The sequence below is a fragment of the Cupressus sempervirens genome, chromosome 1, assembly GCF_028749045.1.
Source record: "Cupressus sempervirens isolate cs-2001-9-10 chromosome 1, ASM2874904v1, whole genome shotgun sequence".
Taxonomy (NCBI): Eukaryota; Viridiplantae; Streptophyta; class Pinopsida; order Cupressales; family Cupressaceae; genus Cupressus; species Cupressus sempervirens.
The window spans coordinates 624,862,556-624,886,735 of record NC_143118.1 but is presented as its reverse complement, the minus strand read 5'-3'; the positions used below and the strand labels follow the sequence as shown (position 1 = coordinate 624,886,735).

General features: G+C 33.4%; 1 protein-coding gene across 1 annotated transcript in view; it reads left to right on the top strand.

Moving 5' to 3' along the window:
* LOC149579478 (glycine-rich domain-containing protein 1-like) overlaps nt 1-24,180 on the top strand; it is a 323,178-nt gene that overhangs the window by 113,777 nt on the left and 185,221 nt on the right. Inside the window, exon 5 of the mRNA XM_089809026.1 lies at nt 5,495-6,048. Within this exon, the coding sequence (XP_089665152.1) occupies nt 5,495-6,048 (554 nt within the window). The remainder of the gene's footprint in view (nt 1-5,494; nt 6,049-24,180) is intronic.

Sequence of the window (24,180 nt, the reverse complement as noted above, 5' to 3'; positions counted from 1 at the left end):
AAGATATTGATATCCCTATAAGGTTAGATGGTATTGTATAGGTGAAAATGGTAAGAAATGGTAGATGACCACCTTCACACTATGTGCTTGGAAGAAGAGGGACAAGGAGATCCCAACATGTAGACTCATTTTAGATGAAAATCATATCAACACTCGCCAAATAGATGTAGGAGTGCTAATGCAATATTCACACCTAAGGAGAACTAAGTCTAAGATCTCTTTGTTTCCTTTATCCATTTAATGTAAAGAGATATGAAAAGAATGCAACGAATGTAGAATAAGAACTTTTGAAATGATAAACAACAAGATATTTGATCTAGTGTATCAAAATAAGTGTTATGGAGGAGAGATAAAGAACAAGAGCTTTCCTTGAGGGCTAGTAAAAATTGGGATTTCAGATTTTGGAGCTTTTAGGTGACCTACTCCTTGGTATAGGAAGCTTTCAGTCGACCTATACCTAGAGAAGCTAGAAAAAAAAATCTTGGATCTATGATTAAAATTGCATCTTTCGATTTGCAACTTTCTTAATCTGCACTTAGACACAGGGAAATTAGAAAATAGTTTGTGGAAAAGGGCTTGCCTTGGTCAAGCCCCCATTTGGGAATTAACCATGAAATGACTAAAATAAAGCATGTAAAAGAAAGATAAATATTAGTATTCACCTTTCTTGTCAAACTTCCATTATTGGATTCGAATCCTTTATCCACAAAGATGTTCGCTTGGTTGTATATATGTTGGAATATAGAAGTAGAATGTAGGATGTCTTCACTTATGCAATAAATTAACTTTTTTTATGAATCATGGATCCTGGGTGATAGAAGAAGGAACAATAAATGATACATGGTGTGGATCTCTTCCCTTGATGGTCAAATCCTTTGCTTCCTATATATTAATGAACTAGATCTATGGAAGGAAATGCTTCAATGCTTGATGGATGAAAAATGCTTGCTTTCTTGAACTCCTTGAATTCACAATGTGTTGGTGATTTGATGGATTGGAAAGTAGTTTCTTCATAGAATGTGGATCTCTCATAAAGTGTTGATTGTGAAAATGAGGGGAGAACAGTTTCTTTTATAGTGGTTTTGGGTTCAAACTTCGGGAAACTGACTCTACCAAGTGAAAAATAATTAAACAAATGTTGCATTGGGCCTACAACCCTTGAAAGGGGACCTCTAGGGGTATAGGGCACTTTCACACACCTTATACCAAAAGTAGGTGCCAAATTGGGAGCAATAAAGTCTAAAGGAGCACAATGAGATTCTGAAATATGCACAATGAAATTGGTTAAAAGGGCCTCTAGATCTTGAATTTAACAAGGTAGGGCTTAGGGAAAGAGTAAATTTTGTGATTAGGGAGAAAGATAGAGGAGGATGTATATAGATTACATCCTCCTTTGATTTTTGCATAATTTAGAGAAGGAAAAGTAAAGGAGGATGATTTAATTTAAATCCTACATCAACTTTCACAATAAAGAAAGAGGGAAATTAAAAGAGAGAAAATGGACAAATAGATGGAATATTGTGCATAGAAATTAGAGCAAGCATGGAGATTTGAGATAGAAGAAAGGATCTTGATTTAAATGATATATTCCATTAAATACATGGTAAGATCTCAATAAGGAGGACGACACTAAGGAGGGTTAAAAGATCAAAAGTTAAGTGCTTACTTTTTAAAATGATACAAGTTAATGCATTTATATATACTTGTCCATTAAATATTAAAGTATTAATGCATTCATATATACCACTTGTTAGAGTGGGGTTGTTGTTGCACTAAAAGACTGACATTTCAATGACCGATAGAACCACTCAACTTATAGTATAGAAGAGGCGGTTAAGCCCTTGTCACGAATCTCGAGGGGTGCGTTGAACAAATCTCTAACACTCCCATCGTCTGATCATAAACTTCTACCCATTTCTTCGTAACCTTGTACTTATAATAAAAAGTTTAAGAAATCCATGCCTTTGCTCCTTCTTGGAGGCAATTAATTTCTATAATTGGTCTTCACCTCTTTTACCCTAATATTTTCTCCTCTCTAATAAGTAATAAATGCATCCTTAGGCAATTAATTTCTATAATTGATCTTCACCTATGTTACCCCAATATTTTCTCCTCTCTGATAGTAATAAATGCATCTTTATCTAAGCCAAACTATCCTTATAGAACTTTTCACCATTTTCTTGTTTAAAATAATAATAATTAAACTTCAACAAATTTCTTAAAGACCAATCATAAATTAACAATTACTATTTAATATTTCTTTTTTAAATTCAACATTTCAAAATTGGAAATTTGGCACTTGATTGTTCACATGAGGGTCTATTGAAAACATTAACTCCCTACACAAACTAAAAAATAGCCTAATTCTTCTTCATGAGTAAAAGGTTACAACATCTATCTACATTGCAAATGTAAGTTGTAAGAGAGACTTATACGACATATTATAACATATCACAAGGCATGTGTAAATAGAGATAATAGGACTAAAATGGACAGCCCTAATTGGGTGGGTAAATTATTAAAAGCTTATTATACTATTTTAAGCATATGGACCTATCTTGGGATTTGTGGTGTTATATTTTGTATAGGGATTAAATGCCACATTTAGGCATGATTATATCTCATGTTAAAATAACAAATTGATAGTTTTGTGGACATTGATTATCCTATTTATTTGGTGTTTAAGATGAAGGTATTGCCGATGAGTTTAATTCTACTAGACTTACTCTAGATCTCTAGATAATGATACTATTATAAATGATTAAATGCTACAAGTGTATTGCAATATTTGATTACTAAATAATACATTGAAGTGAGTTGGAGTGTGGTTCTTGTCTAAAGATACATCATTAAATGAACATAACTCTAAGAGGATACAAATGGGATTAGGAGATACAAGTTAATTATCATTAAAAGTTCTAACAATGTCACAAATAAGTAGGATGTAATATCATTAATGATCATTATACTATATGTATCACTAGCACATGGTAACTCCTCCTTAGATATAAATTCATCATTATCACAAGCCATACTAGAAATAAGATCAATGTGAGACTAATGAACAAATGAAGGAATAATGTCTAATAGAAAAGGATGATAAATAACCATGTATTTGAAAATGGGATAAGGAAAGCCTTTGTAGGATAATAGTTAATGGATTATGCATCCTTACCCATATAAAAGCAATATATAAAGACATTGAGTATGTAATAATTATGTATAATAAATATTTAATTACATGTCAAAATAAAAATGGATGCACCAACAAGACAACATGACCAATTTAAGAAATTGTGATTGAAGATCTCACACTATAAGGGTGAATGCATAACTCATAAAGCATATGAAATATATCTAAAATTTGATATGAAATTAGAGAAAAAAAATTAAAGATTAGTTTTGGAATTGTAGATACATAAACATTTCCTAAGATCAATAATTACTAAATACTTTGCGACTATCAATTAATTAAATAAAGACATACACATGGAGCCCTTAAAAAGATTCAAACATGTGTCTTTGACATGAGAGAACATTGTCCTAGACACTCAATGAAAGGGATAAACACATCATCAAGGCACTGAATGCTCATTGGAGTGGCCCTAATGGAATTGATGGGCATATAATTTTTCATAGTGAGTCCTTATCCAAACTATTTTAATAGTGAGATATTATTTACTCAATCTGGTACAACATCGACTAATGAGATAAATATTATTTATTTAGTCTATAACTCAATATCACATATAATTAGACAAATTACTTGGATTTCAATTTCACAACTAATTTTATAATGTTATTGTTTAACTACTATAGTTCCCATCTCAAAGGATAACTTAATTAAATAGTATTTTATTATTTAATTTACTTATACTCTCTTCAATTTTCCAAATTAAATGCATTTCACTCCCTTTTTTATTTATTTTACAAATTACAAGTTTAATTTTGGTCATTTATCATAAACAAATTGAATTTAAACTTTGCATTTTCTCCTCATATTATTACCAACAATATGTAAATTATCACATTATTCTTCTTACATCAATCAATAATATTTGATAAATTCATTTCACAAGATTTGTGAAGTAGGTGCTTAGTCAACCACATGAAATCCATTGAAATAAATTGAAGTTTAAATAAGCCTTGAAAATTTGACCAATCTCTAACTCATAAGATCAAATTGGTATGCTAAAACATTTAAACATTGCTTCACATTGATCTTTAGTATTTAACTTTTTGTAAGGGTAAGTAACATCTAAAAATAACTTTGGAAAGTCGTTGAGTTGCTAAGGTTATGTTTGTTCGTGTAGACCCTTTTCTAGGATTGTCTTTATGATTATAAGTGAATGATCAAGCATAACATTATCAAACAAATAGATGACCTAGATAATTATGATGTTGATTTTGATTTTTTTATTCCTAACAAAATTAAAGTTTTCGCTAAATATTTTTCCTTGTGGTCCTCTATGAATTACTTGCACATTGAACATAGGAATGCAAAAAGAGTCATGCAAACGTCGGTCAAGTTCTCCCATGATGGCTAGTTAGAATGCACAAGAACTTTAGAACTTAAATTTAAAACTTTAAAGTTGATGTCAATCTTAAGCATCTTGGGATCAATCTAAGTGACTTGAGAATGACTACAAATATACAAATACAAATATTGAAGTAGGGAGAATTTCCTAGGATAGGTGTAAACAACAATGCAACAAACAATGTATGGGTGATATATATTAGAGTAAATTCAAATGGTAAGTGAGTCGGGTATAGGCAATAAAAGACTCAAAAATTATTGTAAAATGGGAAATGAATAGGGATTAGATCATTATACAAACTTAACATGCAAAAATGTTACTTTTAAATACATAACTAAATTATAAATATTCTACCTAAATAAAGACAAAACTAAATGTAAAATAACATGCATATTTAAATTTCACCATAACGAGAAAGTTGCAATTGTATAAAAACAATCATAATGCTATAATTTAGTTAGAACATAAAAAGTAACTAGACCTAATACATTTTCTTACATTTTTAAAAAGATTCCATGGATTGGCAAAGCAAGCCCCAAGCTGTTTATGTGGTAGAATCTAGTAATATTATTCATTTTCAATTATACAATCACTCAATTTTATCAAGGATATTTACACCTCTTGTCAAGTTAAATTAGTGAAATTTCTAGATATAATTTTGAAAATAAAAAAAATATTTTTCATATTTTTAAACATATATATTTTAATTTTTATTATATAAAATATAAAAAACATGATATTTTCATAGTACATTATTATTTAACAATATAAAGATTTTTATTATCAACATTTTAATCTACAATACATCATTAAGAAGATGATAATTATTAGCATCCCTTTTCATCAATTTGTATTATAAATTTATACCCAAAAAAATAGTAATTACAATGTATATTTATATATTCATATATTTGAAAAATGTTAATTATTTTTTATTCTTTTAATTTTGATCCCAGGTGTGCCTAGCAATTGTACGTGGACAACATATTCCTATAAAAAGTGATCAAAATTTCTTTGTTCGAGCTAAACTATTGAGAAAATGGGAAGACTTCAAACTGGACACCATTGAAAAGAACAATTCAGCAAATACAATAGATTGGAAACAATCATGGATTATGGAATGTGATATCGATACAAATGGATTAACTTTAGAACTTCGTTCACGCCCTAAAAGTTTTTTGATGGGAAAAGTACAAGGCTCCAAGTTAATAGGATCTTCCATACTAGAATGGCAAAAATTGTTGGGGTCTCCTATGTTGCATTTGAACAAATGGGTTGTTGCAATTCCATTGGATTTTCCTAAGAATCAAAAGGATGTCCAACCCATGTTCCATATTGTTGCATCTTCTACACCTACTAAAGTTGGACCTTATTTGCTAAAAATGGTGCCTGCAGTACCTACTGATGATAATGGAGAAACACTTCAAGTAGGGTTTCAACAACGTGGAGGATGGATTAGTAGAACAATTATTGATCATGCAAGAGATGAAATTTTTGTGGTGCGAATCAAGTAAGTTTATATTTCTTCTTATGATTAATTTTTAAATTTTTTTTTCTCAAGTTTAATTTAATTATTATGTTCTAGTGGCATCTATAATGGCATTTGACAATATAATCTAATCTGCCAATATAATCTTATACTAAAAAACAATTCTTAAATAAATAAATTATAGTTATTCAATAATAATAAAATGAATTTAAATAAATATTAAGTAAATACAAATAGTTCTTTAAAAAAAAAGAAAGAAAATAATATGTGGGTAAAATAAAATATTTTTTAGTTGATACTGACATAGTATGATAGTTTAAATGTAATGTTGTTCTTGTTATTCTGATTGAAATTTACTTGTGGTATTGTTGTTGAGTGTTGTTTTGGGGATGAAGTCTTCATTTACAACTTCATCAATTGACAACTCTTCAAGAGCATTTATCTCCTATTAAAATTAAAGAAAAAAATATTTTTAAAATAATTATGAAGCAAAATAAATTAACCCTTAAGTAAATAAAAATAATTCGTTAGCAACAAATTGATTCTTAACAAGTTTTAATGTAAAATGACATAAATTTAAGTAAATAAAATGATTTTAATATGTTTGTTTAACTTTTAGTTTGTCTAAAAGATAAAAATATAATATTAACATTAAAAGTGAATGGTAGAAAATACACTTTTAGAGTCTAGGGGAACCTAGTCTAAATGAGAGATGGGGTCATATGACCATGCCCAAACATAGCATAAAAAAATAACAAACTAAATTATTAGTTCCTGCTAAAGGTAGGATACTATTGCATCCATTAAATGCAATTTTTGAATTAGATGAAATTCTTGAATTAAATTGATCAATCATAATAGAGAACATCTATTTTTAATTTTTGTGTTGTATAAATCTCATTTTTCTTATATTCTATTGAACTAGACTAATATTTATAGGGATAAAATTCAATTTCCCCACCAAAAAATATAGATTTTGTAGAATATAGATATTTGTCACTATCCAATAACAAGTACCTTCTAATTACCTTGCATGAATTACATCTTTATCTTTTTCCAATACTGCAACATACTTAAGAAAGAACCATTTATTAAAAATCAGGTCCGTAGATAAGGACGAGAAAAGTTTGACTTTGTTTTTGAATTAAAAGCAGCCAAAATTAGGGGGTTGGATCTTAAACAGTCAAACTGGTGAACTGCCAGTAGATTACCAACAACCAAAACTACCCCCTACCACTTAAAATATAAAAAACATAGTTTGGAAACTTAACTAAAATAGTATCAATAGGCTTAACATACATACTACCTGTATTAGAAGTGAAAAAGCTACAAAAATATAAAAACAAAGGCATAAAAGCCTTAAACCTAGCCAAGTTTAACATGAACAACAATGTGAACAAAAACATGAAAAACCAGAAGGAGATAGCCATTAAGGCTTCTTAGCCTCCTTCCTCCCTAGGAGGATATTAGTCCAATCTTCCGCAAGGAAGTCAAACAACATTTTGGAATCCTCCTTTGGTAGATCACCCTCCAGATCTTTAAGCAGGTGGTGTGGTAGCAGCAACATGTGTCACTTTGACAGTAAACTTTGTCAAAAGGCACATTCTTTCTTCCAACACATGAATTCTTTCCCACACATCATTGCCAACCGTCTTCTTGATCTCCACAATGACCTCCTACTTGTCGTCAGGATAGTCATCCACCTGCACCATAGTAATATCCTACACATTCAGGGGGTTAGCATTATCCTTGGAAGAAACCCTAATAGGGGAGGAAATCATTATAGGGGAGGGCACTCTATCCATAGTTTCAAGGAATTGATCTCAAGTTAAGTCCACACACCGCAACCCAATGGTGGCCAGAACATGGTTCATCTCCTTCTTCTCCTTAATCCCTTCTCCCAAACCAGATTGTGAGGAATTCGAAGCTTCCTCTTCCTCCTCCTCCATTCTTCCCTCACCAAAATCTAACACCTTCTCTTTCATCCTTTGTTTAGGATGGCCCATGTCCTATGAATCTGACTCCTCTTGTAAGGCCCCAACTTTTAGTTTCCTTTTAGCATTGGATTTAGTAATCCTCCTTGACCTCCTCCTACCCCCTCTCCCCTCGTCCTCTGACTCCTCCAGTTCCTTCTTTCCCTTTATCTAGTCTCCCTTTTTTTTCCCAAGGGGTGGGCTTCAACTCAATAAGGGACCCACTAGGCGATGACTATGGGGTAGGGGCTCTAGGACTTGTGATCCTAAGGGGGACTAGTTGGGGTCGAGGGTTGGGATGGGCGGGGATATCTATCTCAATGATCCTAGGGGGGACCAAAGCAAGGTGAAATTGATATAGCCAGAACATCAACCCTTGGTGTAAAATGATAAAATTAATACCCTTCCTCATTTTTTCCTTTACATCAATAACCATATCCACTAAATCATGTAACAAAAAGAATGGAATGAAAATAAAGTCACAGTGGAAAAAATGGTTTAGGAGAGGAAAGTGGTAGTAATAATAGACCCCATACCTCCCTTCCAAAGTTAGGTAGTTCATCAACATCAAATAGACCTCATTCCATGGCTCGGGGAGCTTCTCCCGCATTAATCCACCTTTGTGTTGAACAAGTTCCTCCCCATCCAAGAAGAAATGTTTTAGACTCACTTTGTTAGCGACTCTTGTCACCTTTTGCCACTTCCTTCCTCTCATCGCTAGTCCCGTCGCGAGAGAGATTACTTGCTCAAAGATATGAAACGAGATGACATTAATTGTGACTTTTTGGTCCTCCCAAGAATTGACAAATTGAAAGGAACAATTTTAATCGTACCCATTTAGCACCTCTATAAATGGAATGAAACCACCTCCCTTTAGCATGTACCACCCCAACAACTTCCTAGCATTCTCCTCAATCGTGGAAGGCTCAATTCACATAAGGTTGCCACCCATCTCTGCAATTTTCCCTAAAACTCTCTTCTCTTTCCAAACCGAAAAGCACATGCTAAGAATGACTTCACACTTAGGCAGAAAAAATAATAGCCCTTAAGAGAACATAAAGGCCATTATTAATAATAATAATATCAGTGTCCCTTGTAGAAATTAATGTCATGTGTCGACTGCCTCTATCTCTCTCCCAATCTTTTCCATCATTCCCAATACTCTTAAACCATTTAAAATTTAAAATTCTAGTCATCCCAGTGTACAAGAACACGCATCGAAAAATCATTAAAAAATATTTCATCTCAAACTTCAAAATTCTTTCTTTTTTGGATCATGCAAATTTATTATCACGGGTACCATTTCCATCACTCCTTGCCATCTATCCTTCATAACTTGTCCTATCTACCAACTCAGCAGCAGGTTGCAAAAATTTAAAACAATTCTCTAGCTAGGATTCATCATGCTTGATTTCTTGGTCCACTAAATCTGTTACCAAATTTGGCAAGGCATTAAGTTCCCTCCAACATCTTAGTCCCTTCACATTTAGGCCTAACACCGCCATTCCATCTGCCACCCTATTTCCCTCCTGAAAAATATGATTCAAATCGAATCTATTTAAAATAATTAATAAGTGTCTGATGTCTTCTATCACACATTTAATAGCCCATCCTTCCTTCATGTTACCTTTAACAGTTTCTATAATGATTTTTGAATCACCTTCAATCTCCACATTTCTCCATCCCATGCTTATCACCAATTTTAAACCCCAATAAAGAGCCATCACCTCCACAGTATTGTTAGAAACTTTCCTTAGCTGTCCAAAATACACTAATAGCATCCTGCCCTTACTATCCCTAACTATACCTCCTCTCGCCAAACCCTCCTTTCTGGTAGCACTATCAAGATTGAGCTTAACCCAATTCATAGGTGGGGGTTTCCATCATGTCCTTTTCCTTGCCAGTAGATTGGAATTATCAAGCTCCATTATCCCCTCCTCCAAATTCGAGCCCTTGGCCACTCTAACATCCAGCTAGCTAGGGGGAATGCCAATTTTCTCCAGTTGCTGCAACTCATGTTCTCAACCACAAGTTTGTAGATCTTGTCCACAACAGCCTCCTCACTTCTTTCTTCATTCCTGAACACCTTGTTATTTCTCTCCTTCCAAATACCCCATTAGACATGGGGGGGATAACCTTCCACATACTGACAAGGAGGGGTTGGGCAAAGGGGCCTTGCCAACTCACCACAAATTTCTCCAGATCCTTGTTAAACACCCAATTCACCTCTAGCTTTTGTAATAGCCTCCCCCAAACATTAGAAGCATAATTAAAATGAAGGAAAAAATGGGTAACATTCTCCTCTGCTTTCTTACACAAAAAACATCTATTAGATGATTGAAAACCCCTTTTCATAAGGTTATCAATAGTGAGTATTTTCCCATGAATGGTGGTCCACTAGAATATATTAATCTTAAGGATTAAATGATCAAACCATATATTCCCACAGTAATTAGGCTCCAAGGTTTTATCAAACATTAATTTGTAGGCGAACTTAACAAAGAACTCCCTTGTCGAAGTGGCCTTCTAGATGAACTCATCACTCTAATCCATCCCCGAGATTCTATACCCTTCTAGCAGAACATTTAGCCCTTTTATCAACTCCCCTCCATTTGGTGCATTCTGTTGCAACTCCACCTTTTTCCACTTCCTCCTTGGGCCAATTAAATCAACAACCTTACTTCTCCCTTGCTCCTAGAGGTGATTCTAAAGGGACCCATACTTTGTTCTTGTTAATGGTTGATAAGTAAGCCATAGATCCTCCTAGAAGTTAATTTGATTACCATTACCTACCAGCCACCTTACACCATCTTTCAAGAGGGTTCTATTTTTCACAATATTTCTCAAAACCTTAGATCCCATAAGGAGATCATTTCTCCAAGTGCAACAAGAGAATTTAAGATTCCCTAGGTACTTGGCTTTTAGAATATTGCACCAATTGGATTCCTCCTTCATCAAATTCTACCCCATCTTGGTGAGTAGAACATTATTTAAATTAGATATCTTTCTTACTCCCAAGCCACCTTTACTCTTAAGTTTACAAACTGTATCCCAATTTACCAAACTTAAGCTATTCTTCTTGCGTCCTCCTGACCAAAGGAAGTTACATTGTATTTTCTCCAATATCTCCACCATACATTGAGTAATTTTTAAAAGTGATAGGAAATACATAGGTAAACCTTGGAGAGAAGAAATTAGAAATTGAAGCTTACCTATAGTACTTAGAGTTTTACCTTTCCACCCAATCAACTTCTTTTCCATTCTCTCTAGGATGCTATTCCAAAAGTTGTTGCTTACATCTTTCACCATCAAGGGGAGGCCCATATATGTGTGAGGTAATACAACAATATTACACCCCAAAATATTTATGATCCTTCATTGTATATCAGAGGGGGTATTGAAGAACACCTTACTTTTATCCAAATTAATTTTTTTAACCCACATTGGCTTCATATATCTCCAGGACAGACTTCCAAGCTCTAGCTTCTCCCATTGAGGATTCCCCATGTACGAAGGTGTTGTCCACAAACTATTGGATCACCTCTAGGGGAAGCATGGATGTAATCTTAATGCCTTTAATTACAACCCCTTCTATCTTTCTGAAGAATGCCCTTCCCAACACTTCAGGAACCATGATAAAAAAGTAGGGGGAGATAGGGTCACCCTATCTTAGTCCCCTCTCCCTTCCAAAGTTCTCCCAAGGTGAACCATTCACCATCACCGAGTAATTAAAAATTTCAACCATCCTTATAATTTTTTGACTAAAACCAATTTTACCCATAACTTCATACAAAAAAATCCAATTGATCCTATCATAAGCTTTAAAGATGTCAAGTTTCAAAGTCATACCCAAATTACCACTCTTCTCCATAGAGTGCAACACCTCATGAGTTGTTATGGCTACATCAAGGATTTGGCATCTTGGGACAAACCCATTTTGAGTTTTCCCAATGAATTTATGTAGTAGCAATTTTAACTTGTTCACCATAATTTTAGAGAAGATCTTATAAGTAGTGTTATAGAGGCTAATTGACTTGAAATTAGAGAGGGCCCTTAGGTCTTTAACCTATGGGATTAGGGAAATAAACATTTTATTAAGTTTCTTGAGAAGCTTCCCAATTCTAAAAAAGTCATGAGCAGCCTGGAGAAGATCCAACTTAACTATGTCCCAAAAGTGCTGGAAGAAAGTTAGGGGGAAACCATCTGGCCCTGGGGATTTTTAGGATTTCATAGAGAAGACAGCTCTATGGACTTCCTCCTCAGTGACCAACTATGCAAGTTCCTCATTCTCTTCAGATGAGATCATAGTGGGCATGGAATTAATCAGCCATCATATGTCCTCTTCCCTAATATTTCACTACTCTTCCAAATAAGAGTTCTTGAAATAAGCAATCGCCCAGTTTCCTATATCTTCAATTTTAGTGAGCTTCATGTTGTTATCATCTTTCATATTATCAATTGTGTTCCTCCTTTTATGAAGTGAGGCTGATCTATGAAAAAATGCAGTATTCTTATCACCCACCTTGAGCCATAATACCCTGGATCTCTGCTTCCAGTAGGTCTCCTCTCTAATCATCATTTCCTTCCAAACCTTTCTTCATTTATCCTCCTCCATAATCATATCTTCCAAAGAAAGGCCTTCCCCCATAGCTTTCTTAAGCTCCTCTAACTTCTCTTCCACCTTTGCCTTAGTCTTAAAGATATCACCAAAATATCTTTTCTTCCAGGGCCTCACATTTCTTCTAACATTCTCTAGTTTAGTAGAAAGTCTATACATAACAGTTCCTTCCACATAGATCCCCCACCACTCTGCCACCCTAGTACTAAAATCAAGATGGGATTGCCACATAATTTCATATCTAAAAGGTCTTGGTCCCCTTGGGATTCTTCTTTCCAATTAAAAAATATGGGAGTGTGATTTGAGACCGTCTTGGGTAAGCCCATGAGAGAGGACAAGGTTAGACCCTCCCATCTTGTCAGAACCAAAAGTCTATCTAGTTTGACTTGGATAAAGTCAACTTCCTTCTTATTGTTCGACTATGTGAACTTCAGTCCCTGCATCTCCATATCCATTAAGTCAATTTTATTAATGAATTTAGCCAAATCCTTCATATTGTCATTAAAATCCACCATTCCTCCAACCTTCTTCAAGGGGTATAGAGGTGAGTTGAAATCTCCCATACAAAAGGTACTTTTATTATGAGAAAGAAAGATATACAACTCCTCCCAAAGACAACTTCTTCCTTTCCTAGTATTAGGAGCATACAAATTGCCAATATTCCATATCTTTTCACCCTTCTTATGATCAATAGATAGTTTCTAAAATGGTGAATAAAACTTCCTTTACCAACTCTTGGGTTCCAGAAAGTAGCCACACCTCTTGATGCCCCCTCCGCTTTACTATAACGAAAATTAGCCCCTGGCCAAACATAACTAGCAATACATTTCAAATTAGACATAGTCATTATAACTTCTTGGATTAGAAGGATATCAATTTTCAAATTAAACAACTACTACTGAGAGAAAAATGCTTTTGAGGGCTATTCAACCCCCTCATATTCCATGATAGAATAATCATTTTCTACCCTTTGTCAGGGAGTCCAAGCTAGGTTGCTTGCCACTAGCCACCTCCCTTTCCATCTGCTTCATTCTTCTACTCTGTTTCCCAGATTTCCCTACATCCATCTTTAACTCTAATACCACCTCAGATTTCTTTGATACTCTTGTCTGCCTTCTTTGTGTTTTCCATTTCCCTTCCACATCTTCCAACAAGGCCAGTGATTCCATCTTCTTAGGAATTGGAAGGCACCTCTTCACTCTAGCAAATAACTCTAGCTACCTCCCCCTCCTCCGAGTCTTTTGCTTTCCCTCTCTCCAAAGCCTTATCTATGTCATTCCCTCATACCTCCTCAATCACCATGTTTCTTGAAAGGGTACCGAGGAGCTCTTCAATGCCTTGCAGAAAGGGTAATGTCTCTTCTTCATAAAAAAATTCACCTTCCTCTAACACTCCCAACTACCCATCTAGTTCACAGGTCTTCTTAGAAGCCTTTTCCATACTTGACTTCCCCTCATCTTGGTGGGATGCCCTCTCTTCTGTCGTAATACTCTCCACCTTTCCTTGATGGGTAACTTTCTTATCTTCTAGCTCCTTCCTAGGTAAAGAAGTCTTCACCTTCCCTTCCAGCTCTCTTTCCCCTTTATCTAGTGACACAACTCCCTCTTCCCCAGTGTCCAATGGAAAAATCACAACTTCCTTCTCCCTTGCTACCTCCTCCTTAACCGACTTATCAATCATTTTTCAATCAACAATCAAATGCCCAAATGATGAGCATTTCTAGCAAAACAACCCCACATTTTCATAAATGATGGGTTGCACTTTTTCACCCCACTTTGAGCTCAGAATAATGGACTTAGGTAAGGAAGTACCCACAACCACAATCACACTTAATTTTGCAAACACCAACTTAGACCTCTGTAGGGTAACCATGTCTACTGCAACAAAATGTCCAAAAGAGTTTCCAATAGATTTTAGGATCCTCTCGTTCCAAAACTCCAAGTGGAGTCTTGGAAGCCTTACCCAAACTAGAGCCATCATGTTTAGTTCTTTTGATGGATCCAACGTCAGGTGCCACTTAGCCACTACCAAACTATGCTTTCCATATGACCAAGACCCAACCATCACAATTGTCATGCCTTTAGTAGCCATTAATTTAAAGCAAAACAGACCCCTTCAACATTGTCAAAACTGTCACACCCCCCTTTAACTTCCATCTCTAGCTTACCCACTTCCTGACCATCTCTATTGATGGGCAAAAGGCTAAAAACTTACCAATCAAGAAAAGTTTTAGGTTGCTAGACACATTGTCAACCAAGCTGTCTAGAACAACAATTTCCACACTCTCTTCACCACTAATCACCTTGGGAGCTTCTAGCAGGACATGAGTCATCTTCTCTCCAAGGACCACATCCTTCCATCCAAGAGCCACGGTATGACTCATTTTATCCTTTAGACCCACAATTGATGCCACCATTAACTCCATGGACACCCCACCATCAGGACAATTGGCGTCAACACATCCCTGGGTTACCACAGACAAGGTTAGAACAAGTTGTAGGTCTAGGGAAGAATTCGAGACCAGGCCCAGCCCCTGGGGCCATTCCCACACATCTGAATTCAAAATGCCAATAGAGTGGGAAACGAGTGAAACAATTATAGAGTGAAATAGTTTGACTTTGTTAGCCTGTCCCCTTTTCTCATTTTAAACCAAGTCTTTGAAGTATAAATTAATCTAAAACTTGAATAATTTAATTGAATTTGGGCCTTGCTTTTCACAATGCATTAGATACAAATATGTAAGCATCCTTGAATTGAAGGGTGTAAAGTACAAAGGCATCTAAAAACTTAAGATTTCAGTAGCTACTTTTATTGGCCATTCACAACCTTTTATTTTTTCATTAATATATAATCATTCAATTCAAATAACTAAAATCTTTATAATAAAAAAAAAATCTTACTTTTTAATTTGTAATTGCTTAATTTCTAAAAATAACTTCTTAGTATTTATTTCAAATTTTTGCCATGCACAAAACATACAAATTAGATTTAGTTTTTATAGATTTAATTTTTTTTCAAAATAAAATAAAGACTCATAAGACAAAATTCTTTATAAAATCTTTTATTTGCAAAACCAAAAAAAAAAAAAATACTATTTTTTTTCCACTATTTTTTAATGATATTTTCCTTTCAAAGTTAATTTTTTTTTAAAAAAATACTAATATAATACAAAGCTCTAAATTATTACTATGTTTTCTTATATATATTTTTATATATTATATAGTTTAATATTTCTCATTTAATGAAAGCTATTTAATATTTCATTTTTAAAATGTATTTAAAAAATTTGGCACCTTATTTCATAATGAATAAATAAAAAATTATTTAATGAAAAGCTATTGCTAATAACTTACTTAAAATATTGAATGTATTCATATGGAATAGAGTATCTAGATAAATAACAATATATTTTATATTATTATTAACAAAAATATTAAAAGTTTGTTGCTTCTCTTTGTAATAAGAAGATCATGTGTTCAATTCCCGAAATGGGAGGTTAAATAAGCTTAATATTAAAAATATTAAAAGTATTTAATTTTTCATTTAATAAACTATTAAATATATAACTATTGTTATTAGTTTTTACATAACACATCTAAATGATCAAAATAAGTATAATCACATTGTCAATAGTTATCAACATAATACAAAAATTAAATAGTTATCAACTTCAACATATTATTAACTATTGCGAATTAAAGATAAACACATCATAACTAACATGACTGGACACTATAAAAAATCAAGTCCAAGTATAATAGTCATAAAAAAGACTCACTTTAAACACCCATATGTACAAAATAAAACTAAACAAAGGTGCCTATAGCCATTATTAAAGGCTCCTATAGTCATTATCAATAGCCAAATGAATTCTTCTCATAATTTCACCTAATTCTAAATGCATTTGGTAGTAACTTTGAGATTTTTTGTATCTTGTTTCTACTAGGACATGGCCATTTCTATTAGGTTTTTTTTCCCAAACATCACTAGACTTGTTGATTCAAGTGATTTCATCTATGACCTATTAGTGAGTCAACTTCTGTTGTAAGTAGGTGGATTTTTTTGTCATACCTTGAATTGATTTTGTAAGTTGCTAATATTTTGTGAGTACTCAGTATTGTCAAAGCTTTTTGAATATGTTGAAGGGAGCTTAGAAGGATCCTTGACTAGTCATACACCTTACGTGACGTATCAATTTTTTGAGTTACCGTTGATGGGCTCTTTTTAAATTTTTTTTATTTTTATATAATCCTTGTTGACCAATAAAATGAAATGGAGGTCATAAGGATCATAGAATGAAGCAGTTGGATTTAGAAGCTAAAAAATATTGGCTTTAGGTCACGTTATCGATACTTGTACTTTATCGATACTTGTACTTTTAAACTCATTTCATTAGGAAGAAACGATGTGTAAGGAAACTTAGAACCAAATATATTACCATTTCCACATAACCCATATTAGAATTGAAATAAATAAGAAATTATAATCTACATGCAATAGATTGACAACAAACCCATAAAAATGTGACACAAGATATACCTTGGGAAACCCTCATTAAGGGAAAAACCCAATGTCCAAAAGCATCCATCACCATGTATTATTCAACAAAATACCATTGCAATACAACCATGAAAGCCTTCCAAGCCATAGCCACAAATAAATAGTCTATGTGAACAAGCATAAATCTACAAATCCATGTCATGCTTCCAACCTTCACAAACACTTCCTTGGCTAACCTATCAAGCCTTGTCTTGCTCATTCCTTTTGCCTTTTTCCTTTTTCCCTTTTGTCTTTTTTTTCTACAACTACCCTTGTGGCTGCTTATATAGTAGCATGTCCCACAAAACCACCACGTGGTATTACATAAACTATGTGCTACTTAACCCACTAACCCCACATTTAATATTGGACATTTAATTCTTTTTTCCCAATATTAAATAATTACATCAAATATTATCACAATGTTTCAATACAACTCACCACGAATATTTCACGGGAACCTTTACATGTTGCACATCCATCTAGGTGGTCCTAGGTGCACCATTACATAATAAAATAAAATAATACAATATAACAATATTATGCAATGTGTGCAACACCCATAATCTCAACACAATGGTAAGGTGAATTTTAGGAAAATGTACCTATTGTACCAAAAAAAATCCATATCTACACATGTTTTATTTTATTTACAAACATTACATATACACCCCCTTTCAATTTGTATTGGTGAAGTTTGGAGTTGTTGTATCTACCTATGTTAGTTTTTGGTGTGTTAGGGGTAAGTTGATAGTTTTTCGGGTGATTTAGTTACTATTCAAAACTATTGCAACATGTTACGAAGTGTTGTCAAAGCTACAACAACTTCATTTATTGTTTAGGTATCATATTATTATTTCATAGTTGAGGTGAGTTGTTCTTGTCATTTTTCTATATTTGAGAATGCTACAACACTTTAGTTATTATATAAGCACTTTATAAAAATAATAATCCTTCATTATAATGCTTAAAATGCATGTAAATTAGCCAATAGTGACATGTTGTAATTATTAAGTTGTCATGTTGTTGTTATTGTAACCAAGGTTCAAATCCCATTAGGAATAAGGCCCCAAATTTTAGGCCTCATCGGTTCATAGTTCTAGGTCAAAGCATTTATCCTTCTTAAAAAAAATACACACAAACTAATCTTCCACTACTTCAAATGGTTATTCCATCAATTATTTGGACCATTTGTTTGTATTTGATGAAACATTATATGGTATTACCACTAGTAGGTTTGATAATTACTCATTGATGTATGTATTTACCTTATTTAATAAGTGGGTACATTTTACTTAAGCTTTCCCACTAAATAAATGGAATTGTCTTGTTTCTTTCCATTGACTAAGAGGAAGTTCCCTATTGCTTTCCAACTAAACATGAGGAAGTACCCCATATTTGTTGATCTCTTTAGTTTTGTTGTCTATTAGTGTCAAACACTTAGTCATATAGAAGGCAGAGTTGGTCGGTCATCACTACAATCAAGTCACTCTATATAGGTCGAGTTATGTATTTTTATACTTGTAAATAATCTTGTATATGTCAAGCTCTATAGGAGCCAATCAAGTCTATGGTTGTTGAGTATTCCTATGGAATCCAAGTTCAATGAATGTCGAGTGTTAGATTGTGGTGACTGATCAAGAAAGTACTGTATTATGGCCGACATATGGACGACATGTTATAACCCTAAAGTGGTTTAATACTTGTATAAAAAGGGCTTAGGGTTGGGTATTTTATATATGTGGTGATACGAAATTGGTTCTTGCGGCGGTATTGAGCTGTAAGGGATTACGGATTGTAATCAGGTTGTAATCACTGGATTGTAATAAGATTGGACTTGCTGTTTGGTGGACGTAGCCCAGGGATTGGGTGAACCACGTTAAATCTTGGTGCCTTGTGTTCATTTCTGTGTGTTCTATTATTTTCTGTTATTGGTTATATTTGCATGTAGTTTTTATTTCTGTCCGTGGTTATATTTGCATGTAGTCTATAGGAGCCAATCAAGTCTATGGTTGTTGAGTATTCCTATGGAATCCAAGTTCAATGAATGTCGAGTAAAGAAAATGACTTGATGTCGAGTCATAAAGAAGGAGCCGAGCTAGTTGAGGCCAAGTGTCAGAATGTAGAATAGTTATGACTAGGAATCATAAACTATATATGTCTAGTAACACTATTTGAACAAGGATGTTTGGAATGTCACAAAATATGAGGTAAACCATTTTGGGTTGACATGTAAATGACATTTAATGATTGTAGAGTTTGTTACACATTTTGGCATGGGTCACTGATCCCTATGAAGTAAAGTTAGCCAATTGGATTAAGAGGCAAAACGAGAAGCATCCAGATTGTTGATAATATTCTAGAAGACTCTACAGATGTCTCTTTTAGGGAAGATCCAAATGCTATTCCATAATGATGCAAAGTTTTGTGAATGCATATGCAAAGGAACTATATTTTGGAAGTTGTGAGCGAATTTTTGAAGTAAAAGAGTATAGCGACTGAGTGAAGCAGTGAAGGGTAGAGAAAAGATATATAAAATAAGAGATCAGATCAGAGAGTGGAAAGAGAAGATCTATAATTAACACTATGAGTGTAAATTGAAGGATCAAGTACTAATACATTTTAGCAAGTGAATCCAAATAAATCTCTTAACATAGTGGTCCTAACAGGCCTAAGTAAATCTCCTAGCAAAATGCTTACTTCGTTGTAAGTTTTAATTCCTTTAATCAAGGGACCTAACAGTCTTGTAAAGCTCTTAATAGGGCATACCCTCACATGGTAGATCATCATAAATTGATCACATTTGTAGCCCTAATAGGCAAACTTTTTTTACTGAAGTAGTGAAGATTTGTGGATGTCATCCCCACCCTAGTTGTACCTTCACCTTGGAGGGTTTTTGGGTAACCAAAATCTTTTGTGTTTTGTGTTTATTTTTAAGCTTATGGATGTGATGCGTAGTTAGATTTATTTCAACATTTCGAGTTTAAGGTTATGTTATTCATGATCTAGATATGAGATGGATTAAGTGGTGAATACAGTTAAGTTTTTATTTTCTTAGAAGGATACAATTTTAAGTGATTCTAATTCACCCTCGCTCTTAGTATTTCACTTTTCCAATAACTTCCAACAATTTTATTCTCCCCTTAATTAGATTAAGTTCACTTTGTTTACCATCAAATAAATGTGTAGTTTTCTTTCTTTTAGTATTTTGTAAGGACCTCACTAAATACATGAGATTGGTAGGCTTGTTAGCTATTGCATTTCCTTTCAATCATAGTATTCTATTTAATTATATAAGGTCTTGAACATTGTATGCTCTCAGCTTTCTCATCTTTGGAACTAGGTGATTAGAAAATGGAAGGAATATTGCATTGCAACTTACTTCAATTAAATTTTTTTTTTTTTAAATAAATAAATTTAAGGGTGTATATTACATTCTCATAACTTATTGATTATGACTAGTGTATTTTTAAGACTTGTTTTCACAAATATTTCTTATGCACAATATATTGATTATGTCTTTATTGAAAAATATTGCATAGTGTTAAAACCCAAACTTGGGTAAAATCTATTAAGAAAGAAAAAAAGGCCCATACCTAGGAAAGAACCCAAATTTTCCAAGAGGGTAAAAGTTTGTAAACCAAAAAAAAAAAAAACCCTAACATGACCAAGAAAAAATAATCTATGTTCAAAATGAGCCATATCCAACATCGAATAGAGCATAATGTATATAAACTCAACAATTACACACTGGACCAAGAAGAGATAATCAAGTACAAAATGGACCATATATTCCCATATATAGATAAATGCAATGAATATAAACTCAACTGAATTACATTGATACATAACATGTAGAATTGAAGGTTAAATGTAAAATTGATCAACTTAATTACTTGGGCCATTAATGCAAAATTAAGGCTTATGGTAGGTTCAACAACATGTAATGACAAGGACCATGTAACTCATCCTCTTGGATGCTCTTGAACACATTTGCTAGGATACTAGGTTGAAGACACTACAAGGCTTGATTCAAATCCACGAGGGAATTGTGAACAATATAGAAAACTGAAACTTGGATTCAAATTTTGATGACTTTCTCTTTTATGATGGTCCTAAAAATGTCACAAATCTAAAAATTGTAATTAATTCACCTTTTTCCAATTGGAATTGCTATATTGAAGGCTAAGGCAAAAATCAAGGTATTTATACCTTAAACTATCTTACTTTTGATTTAGAGGACCCTACACAAGATTTATGAACTTTCCTTGGTCTTATCACAAGGAACTTATTTTGAGACTCTGATTTGGAACATAAGTCATTTTTGATATATCATTGCAATTGATGGTTACATTAGGAAAATCACTTGCACATGGCTTCCTCCACAATGTTATGAAACCCAAAATTATTACTTGTCTTGGAAGGGTCCCCACACATAACCTTGACACCAAACAATTAGTAATCTAATTCTCTAACTTCAACAATGTATATTATGTCTTCTTTTTGGTCTCTCTATAGTTGATACATGAGGATATCGTACACACATTCCTTTATAAGCACATGGAAAACCAGCTCTCTAGATTTGCAAGCATGGAATCTGAAAATATATACAAGGACCTACTATTCCACCAATGAAATGAAATTTTATATACATTATTTTGGGCTCATGATTACCCTAGCTAGGGTTTTAGACCAACTTTTAATGAAATGAGAATAACTCACTCAAAACTTAACAAAAATCGATGAGACCAAATGCATTATAAAGAAGATTCACATATGTTTCAATCCCAATTGATCTAAGATCAAGATATGGAATATATAGTCTATACTATTTTTCACAGCGACTTGGAACTTCCAAGAAAATAGTCTTATGGGACTACCTATGGCAAAATAGCCATAAGTTTCTAAATACTCAATTGAATCACCCAAACCAATTTCATATGGAATATAATTTATTCCTTACTCAGTTGTGATTAATTTAAAATTTATACTATGTCACATATATCTATACCATGCAAAAGATCAAAAGACAAAATGTTAGGAATTTCAAGAATATTAAGTTTTTATTCAAAATGTTTGTTTAATCTACACATACCAAGCCTCAATTGGAGGTGGAGGATAAATTTTATACATGTAAAATCCAATTATTCCCCTCCAACAATCCTAAAACTATTCTTTAACAACTTTTTACAAACTTTGAAAAAGTTGTCTTGTCACTTGATAAAGAAGTTTTCATGATAACATTGATAACTTATTGACAACATTTACATGTTTGAACCAATTGATCCCAAAATTTCTCAAATGTGTCCAAAAGGGAAAAAATAGCCCAAAATGACCTAATTACAATAGAACAGCACAAAAAGAAGAAGAAACCAAACTTTGACCATGTTTATCACAAAAGTGTTCCTAGGCTGCTCCTATACCATATTGTGAAGGGAAAGAATGTTAGCTCAAGCCCCACTTGGGGATGGATCTACAACTATGTAGCCATTCTTTGAAATTGTAGCTCCAGTCATCCAAGAAGTATATGCCATGGGAAAACCTCACCATTTGACTAAATATTGGAAGTAGACCTTATTCCTTGTCTTCTTGAGTTCTTTGGTATCCAAAATGCACTTCAACTCTTTCTTGATGGGACATCTATGACCCGTTCATCATCTAAGAATGTTGATAAACTTGCATTATCATGCACAAAAAAAATATCTCCTCTATCCTTGAAATGCAATTCCTTCCTCTTTACATAAATTTTGTGCTTGGACTTGTCAATACTCTTTTGTAGATTATTCTTGATCTCTTCACCTTTTCTTCTCATCTCTTCCATCTACTATTGTCCCCATTTATATGCTTCTTGATCAAGCATACCAATATTTGGAAAGAAAGAATGGAATGGTCAATATCCACTCTTTAAGATAAAGAGTTAAAACATATCTCCTATTACCATATCAATATAATTTTAAAAATAGTCCTTGTTCCTAAAAATCAAATCATCCACCATTAATGTTGTTATAACATTTCTAAGATTTGGAATCGATGAAAGGTCCTTGTCCCCCTCTTCTCTTGTCTATATGAACTCCTCCTTACCAACCATAATCACATTAGATCCAATAGGTTGCCCTTTTTCTTTATCCTTAAGTGGTGTCAAGGCACGAAAGACCAATTTTTTTTTAATCTCATAAGTATTCCTCCTTCCATAATAATTGGCATATCTATCAAATTTGCATGGTCTTCCAATGCGTACATGAAAAAAATCTATAGGGATTATGTCACACAATATCTTTTCCTTCTAATCACCTCTATAGAAATCTACCCAACTTTTCTCATTCACCATGTGGAAGATTTCTTAACCAAAATACTTTATATGGAGTGGGATGAGGCAATATCTTCAAAGTTAACTTCTCTACCATTTCATCAGAAACTAAATTATCAGTACTACCACAATCAATGATAACTTTGAAACATTTACTTTGGCTTTTACATGTAGTCCCAAAGATTAACTTTCTTTGTGGTGATCCCTTCTCCATGGGCACTATGATCAAGGTTCTTCTCATCAATAAGGATTCTCCACTCTTTGGATCAACATGGAGGATCAACACTATCATTATCCTCACCTTGTGCAATTTGATTTGTTATTTCACCTTTGAATGAAGTAGTGAATTGCTTTTTAGGGTATTTCCATTACTATTGTCCTACTAAGTAGTTACATTTCCTAGTGTCCACTTGATAGTCCTCTTTTATTTCCAAATATAACCCCATAATTGGAACTCCTTCCTCTAAAACTACCCCTTGAATATGAAGTGTGTTCATGTGTATGGCTTGTCTCTCCTTGAGATCTTTGGGACTATTATCTACCTGCAAACGCACCTCTTCCTCTAAAGTTTTTCGTTCTCCTACCTTGACTCTTCTTTTCTTTCCTTCTCTTAACCTATATTTTAACTTTTATTACCATTTGATTGCACACTTCCACTATTCTTATACTTGTGACTTAATCCATCTTATAGGCTATATCTCAACCATTGATGTATC